At 41.3% G+C, this 14,879-nt stretch overlaps 1 protein-coding gene across 3 annotated transcripts in view; it reads left to right on the top strand.

The window, feature by feature from the left end:
* Positions 1–1,218: 1,218 nt before the first annotated feature.
* Positions 1,219–14,879, top strand: part of c2cd3 (C2 domain containing 3 centriole elongation regulator) — a 31,907-nt gene continuing 18,246 nt past the window's right edge. For all 3 annotated transcript variants that reach the window (XM_028573258.1, XM_028573257.1, XM_028573256.1), the window contains exons 1-17: positions 1,219–1,542; positions 2,786–3,213; positions 3,788–3,966; positions 4,099–4,262; positions 4,344–4,476; positions 4,573–4,725; positions 5,182–5,329; positions 5,444–5,544; positions 6,794–6,997; positions 7,096–7,211; positions 7,311–7,429; positions 7,853–7,984; positions 8,089–8,541; positions 8,680–8,831; positions 9,583–9,826; positions 13,612–13,795; positions 13,876–14,059. In XM_028573258.1, coding sequence (XP_028429059.1) covers positions 1,491–1,542; positions 2,786–3,213; positions 3,788–3,966; positions 4,099–4,262; positions 4,344–4,476; positions 4,573–4,725; positions 5,182–5,329; positions 5,444–5,544; positions 6,794–6,997; positions 7,096–7,211; positions 7,311–7,429; positions 7,853–7,984; positions 8,089–8,541; positions 8,680–8,831; positions 9,583–9,826; positions 13,612–13,795; positions 13,876–14,059 — 3,146 coding nt within the window. In that variant the 5' untranslated portion in view covers positions 1,219–1,490. The remainder of the gene's footprint in view (positions 1,543–2,785; positions 3,214–3,787; positions 3,967–4,098; positions 4,263–4,343; positions 4,477–4,572; positions 4,726–5,181; positions 5,330–5,443; positions 5,545–6,793; positions 6,998–7,095; positions 7,212–7,310; positions 7,430–7,852; positions 7,985–8,088; positions 8,542–8,679; positions 8,832–9,582; positions 9,827–13,611; positions 13,796–13,875; positions 14,060–14,879) is intronic.

The raw sequence follows: 14,879 nt of genomic DNA, 5'->3' as shown, positions 1-14,879 counted from the left end.
TCTTCAAAATTGTCAGATTAATAATATAACAAAAGTAGAGGGAGGCAGGCCAGTACAGCCCGATCCAGCAGGGGAGAGTTCCAAGCCCGAACAGGCTCCTCTCCTTAAACTCCCTGTCTCTCTTAGCTATGCTCTTAGTTATGCTGTTATAGTTTTAGACTGTCTGGGGGACTTCCTTCCTTCCTTCCTTCCTTCCTTCCTTCCTTCCTTTCTTCCTTCCTTTGACTCTCTCCTCTCCTCTTTCCTTTGACTGCTCTCTCCTCTCACTTTTCATTTCTGTGCATCCAGTCCCACGGGATGCCTGTTACTAAACGGGCTCTGAGGAGTTTACTCCCTGGAGTCCTTGTGTTTTGATTTTTTTCTCACCCAGCATATTTCCTTGGAGCACGTTGGCACCAAGATCTTGGTTGCAACTGTCGCCGTGGTCCTGCTGCATTCCCTGCCAAGCTCTGCGGTGCCCTGCAGTGTCATGCTGCGTCCTGCTGAACCCTGCAGCTTCCTGCTACGTCCATCCATGCTCTGCTGTGCCGCGCTACATCCTGTATCGCCCTGCAGCGCACTGATATGACATGAACTACTGCGACTATCATTTGAAGTCACTGTTCCTTATCTTTAAAGTGACTATTATTGCCTCTGTTCATCACACCCCCAACCGGCACCGTCAGACACCGCCTATACCAAGAGTCTGGGTCTGTCCGAGGTTTCTTCCTAATAGGAAGTTTTTCCTCGCCACTGTCGCTCTGCTTGCTCTTGGGGGAATTATTAGAATTGTTGGGGCTTTGTAAATTATAGAGTGTGGTCTAGACCTACTCTATCTGTAAAGTGTCTCGAGATAACTCTTGTTATGATTTGATACTATAAATAAAATGTAATTTAATTGAATTGAAATGCACATTTGGGTAAAATGAGAGCAATAAAACAAGAGCATGTATTTCACTATTTAAAACTGAAACTTAAAACATAAAGCTGAAACAAATGGGTTCTACTTTGACCATTAGGCCTATATTATGATTAAAACATATTTCCACAAGATTTAGATCAGAAATTATTATTAGAGTGATTATGTGAAATCATTTAAAGGCACATTTGATCATTATAATCTGAGCTAAACCTGCCCTCAGACTGTTATCTAGACTGCTTAATTTTACAGTCTACGTGGGGCCACTAAATGTGTACAAAATAAACTCTATTTCCCAGAATGCATTGGTGACAAGCAGCGGCAGCGAAGGCGGCACGTTCGGACCACTGTCTATGGTTCGTACTTTTGTTGCTCGGAAACCATAGACTGGAAAGTCGGAAACAGATTTGCGCGCTGCCGTTTGTATGCGTGTGTGGGTGTGTGTGCAGCTCAATCGGCTCTGTTAAACGGATTATTAGTTGGATAGAGTGTGATAAAAACATGCCCGCTAACGGTTCACCCCCGGCTTTGGCAAGGTTGTCATTTACAACCTAGCTAGCTAGCTAGCTAGCTATACGTACTGAGCTGCGGAATGAAGAGCAGAAAACCGAGGTCCGTCAAAGCTGGAGGCAGCAAAAAGAAAGGTAAACTGTTGTTAGCTTAGCTAACTTACATGCTAGCAAAACAGCTCGATAATTTACGCAGATGTTTGCGTCATAATCGACAAACACACGTCAGCTGTCAGTCTCACATTAGCCTCGTATGTTAGCTTACTAGCTAATGTTATGTTAGGTAATACGCTCTTACTTTCTCTCGGTTAGTGTTGTTTTTGCATGTGTTGTTTTGAAGTTAATGTGCCGAAGTATCGTTAGCAGCTTAACTTGTAACTGCGGTTTGTGGGTTTGCCAAATGATGCTGGAAGCGCAGTATAACATCCTTTGTCAATAATAATTACAGTTAAGTGGAAATGGGTCTCTTACAATGTTGTGTTCCTGTATTTGTATTTGCTGCCTGCTGTGTAGTTCGTCTAAAGTCAGACTCCTGGGTTAATGCATCATTGTCAGTTGTATAGCTAATTAACTCAATCATTTTGAAATCATCATACAGTAGCTCAAAAGGAATCATTTAGGATATTTCCTCCTACACATCTGAACAGTAAGCCTGGGTGATATGGCTGGCATTGTTCCTATAATATTAATACGAACATTTTCATGCAAAATCACATGTAAACAAGTCAAGTTCATCTTCAAACTAATGAACAGTGTTTCACTGTTGCATATTACATTCAACTCGTCGTGTGTAAAACTGATTTTAATAACGTATTTTGTTTTTAATTTCAGCATGGTCTAAATGATTGCACAGTGAACAGTACAGTATAGTATATAGGGCTGGGCGATATGGAGAAAAAAGATATCACGATATTCTTGACTAAATACCTCAATGTCGATATTGCGGTGATATTCTAGGGTTGACAATTGGTGCTTTAACAAAATATCTTCACACTTAGATTTTAGATAAATAATCATAAGTAATATGGACATAATGTCTAATTGGGGAAAAAGTAAATAGATATAGATAGATATATAGATATAGAACAGCTAGTACAGTCTGGTAGGTTTAGAAAAGTATATCACTTTACTGTAATGCAGCCTTTAAAACCAGGAAAAGACAACACTTATGTCATATCACAATATTATGATATCCAAAATCTAAGATGATATCTAGTCTCATATCACGATATCGATATAATATCGATATATTGCCCAGCCCTAATAGTATATAACTGTTATACCAGCCAACATCTAGCTAAAACCTGCAGCAAATACCACCCTTACTGGCTTACCTTACCTGTCCTATTGGTGACATTATTTTAATAACACTTTGCAGTCACAAGCGATGTGTCCCCCGCCACCAGCCTCCCTCCTCTGGTCGAAGGCCAGCTAAGATGCTTCCTGCGGGTGATTATAAGCCGTGTATTATGGACAGTTCAGAAGCCTCCGTCTGCAACATTTGTGAGGCTGCGCTGGTGGGGAGAGTCATCCAACGGGACGCACTTCTTTCCAAGAGATGGATCACAGCCATCGCAGAAGACCATAAAGACCACAGCTCGCTTCCCCATCCGCTGTGGGCCAAAGCAGTTTACTTCATATCTTACAGATATGAGCTCTCTGGTGCTGGAAGTTCTGACCAAACCGGATCATTTGCCGATCGCACGGGCAGAGGTTGCAAGCATCTCTCGTCTCTCTCTGGCACACCCCATCAGTGGATTTTACACCCTTGTATCTCCGACATCTGAGAAGCTGGGAGAATTACAGGTGAGTGGGAACTTGAATGCACGTATTACCTGCCAGCTGCATTTGATGAATTATGTTTGGTGTACTGAAATGTTGTGAAAAGAGAGACTCCCAGTGTTTTCCCTCGGTTTGTTGACGACTTAGGTGCGCACAGGATTTAAGGGTCCTTTCTCAAGAAAATGTTAAATTTTTCATAAAAAAAAAGCAATTTCCCCATACATTTCTTTTCTCTCTTTGTGGTCATTTTTGTTTTCTTTGTAGTTGGTTTGCATCCCTTTTTGTGGTAGTTTTGTGTCTCTTTTTCACATCATTTTGTAGCGTTATTATCACCATATTTGTGTATAAAACGTTAGAAAAGCTAGATCAGATCATAAATAAATAATACTCAAAAAGCTTCAGTAATTTAGGACTCATCACCCAACAACTGGCTCTTATCATCATTTACAATTGTGGCATTGATAAACAAACCAGTGAAACCCCATAAATAGTTAGATGGATAGCAACTTTTATAATGTTCAAGGTGTTTATCATTTTGAACCAGCAGTAATAAACCATGTAAAAATCAACATATTAGCTTTGTTTTGTACCTCCTCAGGTTTCCCTTAATTTGGAGCCTCTAACTGAAGCCTATGACAGCAGCAGCTCAGGTCCCATCACAGATATCAGCATTGACGGACCACAAGTCACCACACTAACTGTGCCCTCGCGGTCCAGATCGCTCTCAGCTTGCAGCGGGAAAGAATCAGCGGGGAGCAGCAGCGGAAACACTCCAAGGTTTGAAGTTATTGCTGTTGTGATATTGCTATTCATAATCAAATGCCTGTGTCTTCTTGTAATGGCTCACCGGTAGAAAGTTTAATTCTGAGCATAGTAATCTTACTGTATATATTGCTGTTATATTTTCAGAGGGAAAGACCACTTATATTTCCAAAATGCCCAGAAAGATAAAGGCAATGAAGAGTCACTGGAGAATCAGATACCACCAGCAAACAGATCTCTGAACAGTCAAACGTCTGTGAATCCTTCAAATCAGGAGCCTTGTGGCCATACAACCAATGATATCCTCTCAGGTTGGTTGCAGCATGACTATGCATCAGATGTACATAACAAGATGTTTCTTAACAAATACCCAACATTTTCACTCATCTCAGTTATTCTAGAGCGTGGGAACAAGCTCAGAAATGCTATGGTGGTGTCATCTTTAAAATGTGACACGGATTCTGTCCCGGCTCTGAAAGACACCCCTCTGCCTCTCCCAAAGGATAACATCCTGCCACCGTCCAAGTTAGTGTTTCAAAAGTTTGTAAAAAAAAAAAAAACAACAATATTTTTATCATCTTATAATGCACAGTCTATAATACTTAATTTCTTTGTCTGCAGGCCCTTTCCTTCTCCTTCTGGGATGATTCTTCAAAATATTCTTCATGCTGATTCAACTCTCAAGCACTCTGATAATGTTGCTGTAGTCTCAGACTGCAGCTTAGACTGTCCTGTAGACATGGATAACAGAGCGGTGGATCTGCTCCTCGGCAGGTACTTATGTGCACTAGGGCTGTCCTCGACTAAAGATATTCTTAGTCGACTAACACTTATAGGATTTTGTCGACTAATCGATTAGTTGATTTAATTGACAGAGCTGTGAGCTTTGAGAGGTGGTTAAGACTAGAAAAGCACAATATAAATGTAGTTAATTAACCATCTGTAAAACTGAGTTTCTCCACAATTAATCCTGCAAAAGCACCACTTTAAATCTTTTGTTTACCATAAATGTGCTCATGAGTTTCTTGGAAATGAGTAATTAAGCATGAATAAGCATAAAAAATTACTTATCAACTAAAGAAATCTTAGTCGAGTAAGACCAAAACGACCGATTAGTCGACTAATCGACTAAGATGTGGCAGTCCTAATGTGCACATTTATCAAAGGTGAGAGAAAATGTAAGCATTTGTTTTTTTACAAGATTTTAACTGTTTTTATTTTTTTGTTTAGCTTAAACACGTCTCCTCTGCCTCTCTGGGATGGAGATATCTCCTTATCTGAATCTCTGTCTGGCCATAGCAGTGTGTGTGGAGACAGTGAGCTCAATGATCCACAATATGATCAGAGCTTACTGGAAAATTTGTTCTACAAACCTCCTGTAAGTAGACGGTTTTCTGATGATTGTCAGGGAAAAAGCATGTTTTATGTGATTTTGTAGCAGAGGGTTATTTGAAGTCATTCTTCAAATAGTCATTCTTATCTTGTCTTTCAGATGTCAGATATCAGACCAAACGACACTGAGGAGGAGGATCAAGCAACAGTGTCCTCAAGTAAAAAACAGCTGACGCAGTCCGGACCCAAGATCATTACAGGGTGAGGGCCTTTACATGCTCCTTAAGCCATGCTGCTCGGACAGTAAAAAGCTCCTTTCAGAAGATCTAGTGGGGGTTGGGAGTGTTTGTGCCATCCAATGTTTTTTATCCATCCACCTTTTAAATGTAGCTAGAAGGGCATATCTTCTCCCTAAGGTACTGTAATTGATCAACATCTATAAATAAGCCAGTTACAAAGAACGAAGAAGGAACTTGACCAGATAAATAAACCGTTTACATAGAATATACAGTGTTTCCCGCAGATTAGAAAGCAATTTGTGACATGCTGTTGGATGCTGTCCTCCTTTCCTACTCTTTCTTCAATGCCTAACAAATCTATCTCTTTCTCTTCCAGTGACCCTGTCTTTTTGCTTGAGCAGCACTGGTTGAAGCCTGAAAATATTGTAAACAAATTAATAACATAACTAATTCCACTGGTCGGGCAGTTGAGCTCTGTTTCAGACTGATACCTCTGGTTCAGGCTGGTCCTCATCCTCAACACGGGCCTTTTTCAGTCACAGAAAATACTTTTCAATACTCATCTGGATTGAAGCATTCAGTGTAAGAGTAAAAAATGACACAACATAATTTATAATACGTTTATTTGATTACAGCTGCTACATATAGTGTTTTGACCTCAACAACCCAACTGCATTTTACCGCAAACTTGCGACTAGTTAACTTTCTAAAGCAGGCGCAAACGCTTGTTTGCTAAGAGTCGGGTCGGGACTCAACATTAACACGCTGACAACATTGTATTCAGAATATAAAATATTTTTTATTGGACTTTTTAATGTGTGATTGTGTAAAGTTGTTCACAAGATACCAACCTTTCATGAACTTGTGAATTTCACCAGCCGTCTTTCTCTCATTTTGATGGAGACAGACGCTGTACACAGAGAGGAGGGGTGTGTGTGACGTGTGTGTGTGACGTGTGTGTGTGACGTGTGTGACGTGTGAGCCTACAGAGAGATGGAGGAGAACAGCGAAAGGAAATGTAGCTGAACCAATACGCTGCATGTTTTAAATGGTGTTGAAAAAAAAAAAAAAGAAACGCAATATGTGGCCGCCGGTGTTGATTGTATGGCGCACCACCACAAATTAGTCTGTGTGGGAAACACTGATATATGGGATACACGCACGGTACCAGGATAGCATGTAACTCAGACAAACATTCAGTATGAAGATAGACTAGATATAACCTTTAGTACATGTAAGACAATTATTCACCATATTGTGACTGTGTCCAGTCCAAACTCAGAGCCTCAGCGGTCTGCAGATGCTGGTGAAATCCCTCCTGGCGTGAGTGCAGAGCAGTTGACTTTGCTGAGTTTGAGCCGGCTGGCGAGAGTGACCATCGACTCCCTGACCGCACCTCCAGGCAATGCAACCAACACACCTAGAAAGACCTCTAGTAAAGGGAAACCTCCTAGACCATTAACCAGCAAGAAGTGGTAGGCAAAACATTTCACATAATTCTGATCTCATTTAAAAATAATATTGAAATTATTAGTAACAAAACCCTGAGATATCTTGTCTCCTTTTCCATCAGCACATATTTTATCGAGTACGTGTTCCCGATGGCCTCTACTTCCAGTCGACATGATCGTAGTAAGGGGGGAGATGGGGAGGTGACCAGAGCTGTTGCCAGTAAAGTCACAGGAGGAGGTATCACCTGATGCAATCTGCTTTTATGAAACCTAGCTGAGTGAAAAGCAATTTTTGGTACAGGTTTGTGACTGAATCTGACTCTTCTATGTTTTTTAGCCGTGAAGTTCCATCAGCACTCTGTGTTTCCTGTCCAGTTCAGCACAGCAACAATTGAAAAGTGGTGGGGAACTGATCTGATTTTCAAGATTTATTCACGAAAGACCGACCAAAAGAAAGTAAGTAGCTTTGGACTAAACGACTCATTTGATTGGTTACAATGAGTTTTATTGGTTGGTTTAAGAGTGACTTTGGGTCCATTTAAATTAAGTTGTGATGTGAGTTGTTCTGGTAATAATACATTAGAATTTGATCTGTTTGCACAACAGTTCTGGTGGTTTTGAATGGATATTTAGGATTATTTTAATTTTATGGGCGTATTAAATATGTGTGCACACAGTCTATCATTTAGCACCACTGAAATAATAAGGTTCTTTCTTAATGTAACTCCTTTATGAAATAGAACTTCCATATAAACAAATAAAAATGACTTCCTGTTTCTAATACATACCTAGAAACACAAGTAGACATTCATTAAAACTCATCATGAAGTGCTTAAAGGAATGAAGCGCTGGTGATGACTTTGGCTTTTCCTGTTGCAGCCTGTTCCCATTGGCAAGGCAGTTTACCCGCTGCGCTGTCTGCTGCAGAGCAAGCAGCTGAGTCAGTCTGTTGTCTTACCTGTACAGAGCGTCGAAGGAAACTGTGAAACACAGGAGATTGGACCTCTGAAGGTAATGTACTGTTTTTTTTTTTGCCCAGGAATTTATGTTTAAAAGCCTGATATTTGTTACCCAAGTGACTTTTATAGAGATTGTTATTTTATTTTATTTTTCAGGTGTTACTAGAACTTGCTACAGACAACAAAGATTTCTCCTCTGAAAAAAGTAAAAGCAAACTGGCTTGGAATGACACATCACCTTCACAACCTGCACCCAGTCCACAGAGAGAGACCAGCTCCAGATCTCAGCATGTGGATATTGGCAGGGAGGAGTTACCAGCTGCTTCTTTTGAAAATTCCAGACTGAATTCTTGGAGTTCTCAGAAACCCTCAAAAGAACCCTCTGCCCATCCCGGCCTCCACACATCTCCTCATATATCCCGGCAGCAGGTGGAGAAGGAGCCTGAGGTCCTGCTGCATACGTTACTCATGGTGCCAGATGGAAAGAACTTCAACTGTGGGCCCATGCAGGCTCCAAATGTGTACTTGAACTGTAAACTCTGGTGTGATGAGACGGCAAGATCTGTCATCAGCTGGGGTCAGGCAAATCCTTCTTTCAACTTTGCTCAGGTTAGTCCAGGAGATCAAGTCTTCTTACAATATCTTAATTTCTTTTTTAATTAGGCTACAAAGAAAACAAAATTCTTCTATGTTGTAGATAAAGAATCTCACTGACCCACGTGACCTTTTCTCCATCCTTTGTCTCAGGTGACTCCTGTGGCCTTAACAACCAAGCTGCTGGAGCGGATGAAAAATAACGTGATGGTAATCGAGGTGTGGCAGAAAACCAGATGTTCAGGGCAGGATCAACTCCTCGGCCTTGTGAAATTACCTCTCCACCAGTTCTACATGTCATTTAGGCAAGTCGTAGAAAGACAACACATTTTTAGAATTCTTTTTAAACAGAAATAAGTAAAAACTAAAAGTTTTTGTTTGGATTAGGAGTGAGTTTACAGAATGATCACCATGTATTTTAAGTGGTATTGGTAACTTTTATGGTGAAATTAGAGATGGAACGAGTCACTTAATTACATTAATAGTAATTTGTTTGACAGAAAATGTATCTACTACTTTTGGATTGTAGAAGTTATATTTTATGCAAAAGTAAAGACAAATCACTGCTTCTGGTCTCAAATGTAAATATTTGTTGGCTTTCTTGGTCCACTATGAAAGTAAATTGAATATATTTGTCAGACAAAACAAGCTATTTGTATACAACCACTTTGGCTCCTGGGAATTTAGGCAAATGATTGATCACTCTAGAAAATAGTCAGCAGCTTAATTGAAATTGATAATTATCATTAGTTGCAGCCCTAGAAATTACAAATTACAAAATCACAACTGTGATATTTGAGTTCAGAGAAGGCAATATGGGGATCATTTACATCCTTTTTTTTCACCTGCCCTCTGGGAGGCGCTGTGGTCTTCCTCCAATACAATATGTTGTTGTCTTTCATCCTACATGTCATACAGTTCTTAAATTCTCAAAATGAAACTCCAACTCCCCGCAAATGACAGTACACACGCCTTGTAAATGTGGACTAAAATATACCTGGCACAATGAGGCTGCACATGAGACCACTAACCCTCCTCTTTTTTTCTCACCTTCAGGGATCCAAAGATCGCCCACCTTCTTCTCCAGGCGCAGTACCCTGTCTTAGGGGTGGACTGCTACATGCCAGTCATTGATGTCTTCTCAGGTACTTGTAAAGGACACCTCAGGATAGTTTTGGCTATGGGCCAATCAGAACAGATCGTTGCCCTCCAACGCACGAGGGATGAAGAATATGACTGCTTGTCTCATCTCGTGAGACCAGTACATCTGCTTGATCACCAGCATCATTCACAATCAAAGGTCAGGGTTCATTTTTGTTGCATCACTGTACGTATACACCGCCGCCGACTTGAGCTTCTAAAGATACCGGAAGTCATTCATTTTCAATGAAAGCTGGCTTCATCTCCGCTGCAAGGAGCAGCAAATCTGTTGGCGTCGCGTTTTGGGCGTTTTGAGCGACCGAGCGTCAATCAGAAAGTTGAAAGTATGTCAACTTTATGGTAATGAGCTATGACGCGGTTCAGCAGCAAGCAACGGCAAATTCCAGCAACCAATCAGAATATAGACGTCCTTTGTGCTGGCTGATTCCGGAGAAACGTACAATGTAAACTTTTGTTCCTACAAAAACATTAGTTCCAAGACAATAGAGGAGAAGTTCATCATCGCTGTTGCTGGGTCCCATATAATTTATGATATGATGTTGTTTGCGTATAGGGACCAGTTAACGTTACCTGCCGGTCACATGGTCTCTAAACGGTCCGCTCACAGTGAAGTCCTGTACGAATCAGCAGCTGGCGGCTGCTCACTCTGCCTGCATTCTGCTGCGGTTCAGCGTCTAACGAGTGAGTTAACTGCTAACAGACACCGCTGCGACCAGCCAATACAAATTCTGTCATTATATATGTAATTTATAAAAGGTTTCTAGTGTCAGTGGATTGGCCGTGAAGTGGCTGCTTGTGCTTTTTCTTCAATCGTGTGTTGAGCATGATCTGCCATGTCAGAGCGGCCTTGACAGGGCGGCCAGAGCTTCTTTGCAGCTCAAGTCGGCGGCGGTGTGTACGTACAGTAATGCTTTAAGCATTTTTTGTGTGTGTGTTCTTGTCAAGCAGATGATTGCAGGGAGACAATTGCAGGTAGACAGCACCTTCAAAGGCTGTTCATAGAAAAGTTATTTGGCAATCTTTGCTGATGCATTGTAAAAGTACTACATATTAATAATGCATTAATAAGTGAGTAAACAATTGCTTATATTTAGATATTTAAAAAGGAGTATGTGAGAAGCAAGCCTGTTTTTATTTGACTCTTGAAAGTGGATGATTTAGGATCATGCTGAATAGTTATAAAAATGTTAAAGGGATGATTATATAGAGTATTTCACACTGTTCCTTATGGTCTCCTAATGGGGTATGTAACATTGGTTGGGCTGAAAATGGCCTGGTTGATATTTTATTGGACCTTATGCATCCCTGTGTTTTGGCCGTATTTGTAACAAGAGCTTTTCTTCCAAATATGGTATGCTCGTGAATATTTAGATGAGCTGCGCGCTGATTGGTTGAGCGAATTGCCATATGCAGACATTAGAGATGCGTGCTGATTGGTTGAGCAAATCCCCAATACACACACATTAGAGAAGCGACAGAATCTCATATTCCAGACACTGTTTCATTACCAAATTCACTTCTGAGACTTTTTTTATGTGAGAAATCTACTATATAAAGCTCAAATATGGGCCATTTTACGAAAATGTATGGCTAATTGCAAATATGGTAAGACTGTGTGTCGGACTTCGCCGCCCGGCCAGCCTTCCTTCACAGAGCCCGGCCTGCTGTCAGCTCCGTTACGGCTGGCAGCCCTGACAGAGCTCCAGGGACTGTAACTCCCCTCTTCCTGCTAGCCAAATGGCCCGTTGTGTGAGAGTGAGAGCGCGGTCAGCAAGCTTGTTACACCAGCAATCTCTTACCACATGTTACACACAATGTCACGCCACTTAGCTATACAACATATACCTAAATGTCTTATAAAGCTAACAACGGTGTCCGATTTCAAGTTAATTAATATTTGTGAAGTTTAGCTAGGTGTTTAGTTAGCTGCGACTGTCCCTTCAATCCTATGTGTACAGATTGCGGCTAGTTAGCTTCATTTTTGGTCGTAATTCGAGTATATTTACAGTTTGAATTTCGTCACGCCACTTATACAACATCTAACTAAATGTTTTATAAAGCTAACAATGGTGTCCGATTTCAAGTTAATGAATATTTGTGAACTGTAGCTGCGACTGGCCCTTCAATCCTAGCTGTGTGTAGCTACAAGACGAGTAAGACGTAAGACGAGTGCTTAGGGCCGTCTACAAATTACAACACCGAAAAGAGATGCAACAAAAATATTTTTTAATTTAACTTATTTTTTAAAGTAAGTGCTGTAGAATAACTAGCAGGAGACAAGTTATAATTGAGGTAAGTTTGGAGACATTACCTTATTTAATCATTAAATTAATAAATATTTTTGTTGCATCTCTTTTCGGTGTTGTAATTTGTAGACGGCCCTAAGCACTCCTACTGCCCGGTAGTAACAGCAGCAGCAGCAGCAGCAGCAGCAGAGAGCAGAAGCCAGCAGGCAAGTGTTATTTACATACACTTCTGGTGTACTTACAAACTTTACAATCCATCATTTTATGAGTGCATAACCTATTTGTACTACTGTAGACGTTTGGTATAATTTCGGGCATTATTAGTGGGGTAATGTTAAGAGACACTTCGGGTCCATTAGCCCCTGCGCTAAGCTATTCAGCTGATAACGCTACTCTACGCTAACTCTCTCAATGTTCGACCCAGGTGAAAAAAGCTTCTGGGGGGGTGTTTGGTCGAGGTCATGGTGCAAAGGACCCTAGGGTGAAATTACTCCGAACCATCACTTTAAAAAATCCGAGTATATTTACAGTTTGAATTTCGTCACGCCACTTATACAACATCTAACTAAATGTCTTATAAAGCTAATAACAGTGTCCGATTTCAAGTTAATGAATTTTTGTGAATTCCGGAGGAATTCTAAGAGGAGGCTAGCTAGCTCCATCCAGCCGCAGGCTCTATCACATCCAGCCGCAGGCGGACAAGAGGTGTGTATTTCACTGATCGTTTGTTTAAATAACTCAACACATTATAATTACATACATTATAAGATTAACTGGAACCTGTGGTAAGAGATTGCTGGCATAACAAGCTCGCTGATCGCTCTCACTCACACACACCTGGCATTAGGAAGAGTGGAACTGCAGGCCCTGAAGTATGAAGTGCCGTGGGCTGCCAGCCGTAATGGAGCTCAATCAAGCTCAGCAGGCCGGGGTCTGTGAAGGAAGGCAGGCCGGGCGGCGAGGCAGTAACCCAGGCAGCACTGGCTGCTGAAGTCCGACACGCAGTCGGACAAAATTTGCAATTAGACATACATTTTTGTAAAACGGCCCATATTTGAGCTTTACATAGTTGATTTATCGCATAAAAAAAGTTTCAGAAGTGAATTTTGTAATGGAATAGCAGAGATCTGCATGACCTAGATTCAGAAGACTACCTGATCTCAGGTCCGTTGTGTAGCCTATGTAAATGTTGGGGCGTGACTGTTCTCTTAATACACCCACGGCTGTGACAAAGGTTCCGGATTTTGAGATGCTTACGTAAGCAACTAGCTTTGTTGAGATTCGCCCGTTTTCAGCGGCAGTTTCAAAAATGAGATTTTCATAGTAAAGGGGTGTCAATGGGATTTTTAGCTCATATGTATGTCCTATTTACCCAATGAACTGTCGTTATTCAACTATGACTATAAAAGGTTTTGCATTCTATCACCCCTTTAACCAAACAAATCAAGAATCTCTCATCTCGTACTATTATCTGAAAAAGTTCAGACTCAATGAACTCTTACATTACTGTACTATATAGTGTATGTGTGTGTGCAGGTTTGTCAGCTAATACATGTCACGTCCTTTAATTAACTGTATGTCTTCTTTGTTTCTTTAATGAGTCAAGAGTACACAGCAACTGTGCTGACAAGTGGTCAAGTCCCTTTCACCTCATTTCACGATTGTGTTTCTCCTTCAGGCGATTGCATCACGAGAGGAAACTATGAGAGAGCATCTGTTTGTGATAAGAGTGGAGAAGGTAAATGGGCTGACACCTCTGCAGTCCACAGTGTGGGGTGAGGCTGACTGCTACATCCAGTACGGTTTCCCCTCTCAGGAGGGTGACCCTGCTGCAAAAGTGGACCAAAACCTCATAGAGAGTAGTAAGACCCTTTTTATTGTATAACATTTTCAAGTTTTTGTTCCCTCTGCTTCAGTCTGACCTGTATCTCATCTCCAACAGGCGTGAACCTGAAGCTGTTTCGTACCACCACAACTCTCTGTATCCCCGACCCGCTGTTTGGTCACTCTGAGACTCATGTGCTTCTGGCTCATGAAGGAGTTCCTATTCAGAGGCTGCTGCTCAGCTCTCTTTCAAGCCAAGGCCTAAGAAGTGGAGGGGGTGTCCAGTTTGAAGTCTGGTGCAGGTTTGTGTTGTCTTGTCCAAGTGGAGAAAAATGGAATTCAGCATGCATTCATTACAGCTAAAATGTTGTCATCACCCTGAAACTTTATTAAATTTCCTGTGCATAAATCCTTCCCCAATTTTTATAGCCTAGAATAGCCTTATACTTACTGGTTTCATATACAGACATGAAAATCACTCACCTTTCGGCGAAATTCGCCGTTTTGAAACCAAAATAGGTGACTTACGTGAATCGTGTAGATTCGATGAGAAAATGTTTAAGCGGCGGGGGGGGTGTAAGTACTCGTACCTGGTGCCCAATTTCTGGCATATGACTATTTTAGAAAAATAAATAAATTAAAAAGTCCACATGGGATTTGTTTTGCTGCGCTGGATTTATATTAACCAAACTGTCTATGGATTTAACCAATCATCGAACTTCCACCAACCAATGAAACGAGTTCCACCAACCAATGAAACGAGTTCTAGCCAATCAGATGCAAAGTAGGGCGGGTCATTGCCGAAATGTCAGAGTGCGTTGCCGGTGTGGTCTCTGTGGTAACGCGGCTAAAAAAAATGGAGGCAAAGTTTATCAAACTTGGAGCAGCTTTAGTTGAGAAAGTAGTTAAAATAAATGGCGCTGGGCATGAATGGAGGACAAGAAGAAAAGGGTGGAGACGGGAAGCAGTTTAGCACTTGGTGTCTCAAATTGAGGGAGCCGGGTGCTTGCTTCTGCAGCGCATGTTTTGGACGGCAGCAGCGGTAAGACAGTGCTTGCTAGTCATTAGATGCTAGTCACAAAGCTTCGGTCCGTGCTCTCTGTCATACGAGTATGTTACCGG

Source organism: Perca flavescens, chromosome 3 (genome assembly GCF_004354835.1).
Source record: "Perca flavescens isolate YP-PL-M2 chromosome 3, PFLA_1.0, whole genome shotgun sequence".
In the NCBI taxonomy this organism is placed as follows: Eukaryota; Metazoa; Chordata; class Actinopteri; order Perciformes; family Percidae; genus Perca; species Perca flavescens.
This window is presented reverse-complemented; position numbering and strand designations above follow the sequence as displayed.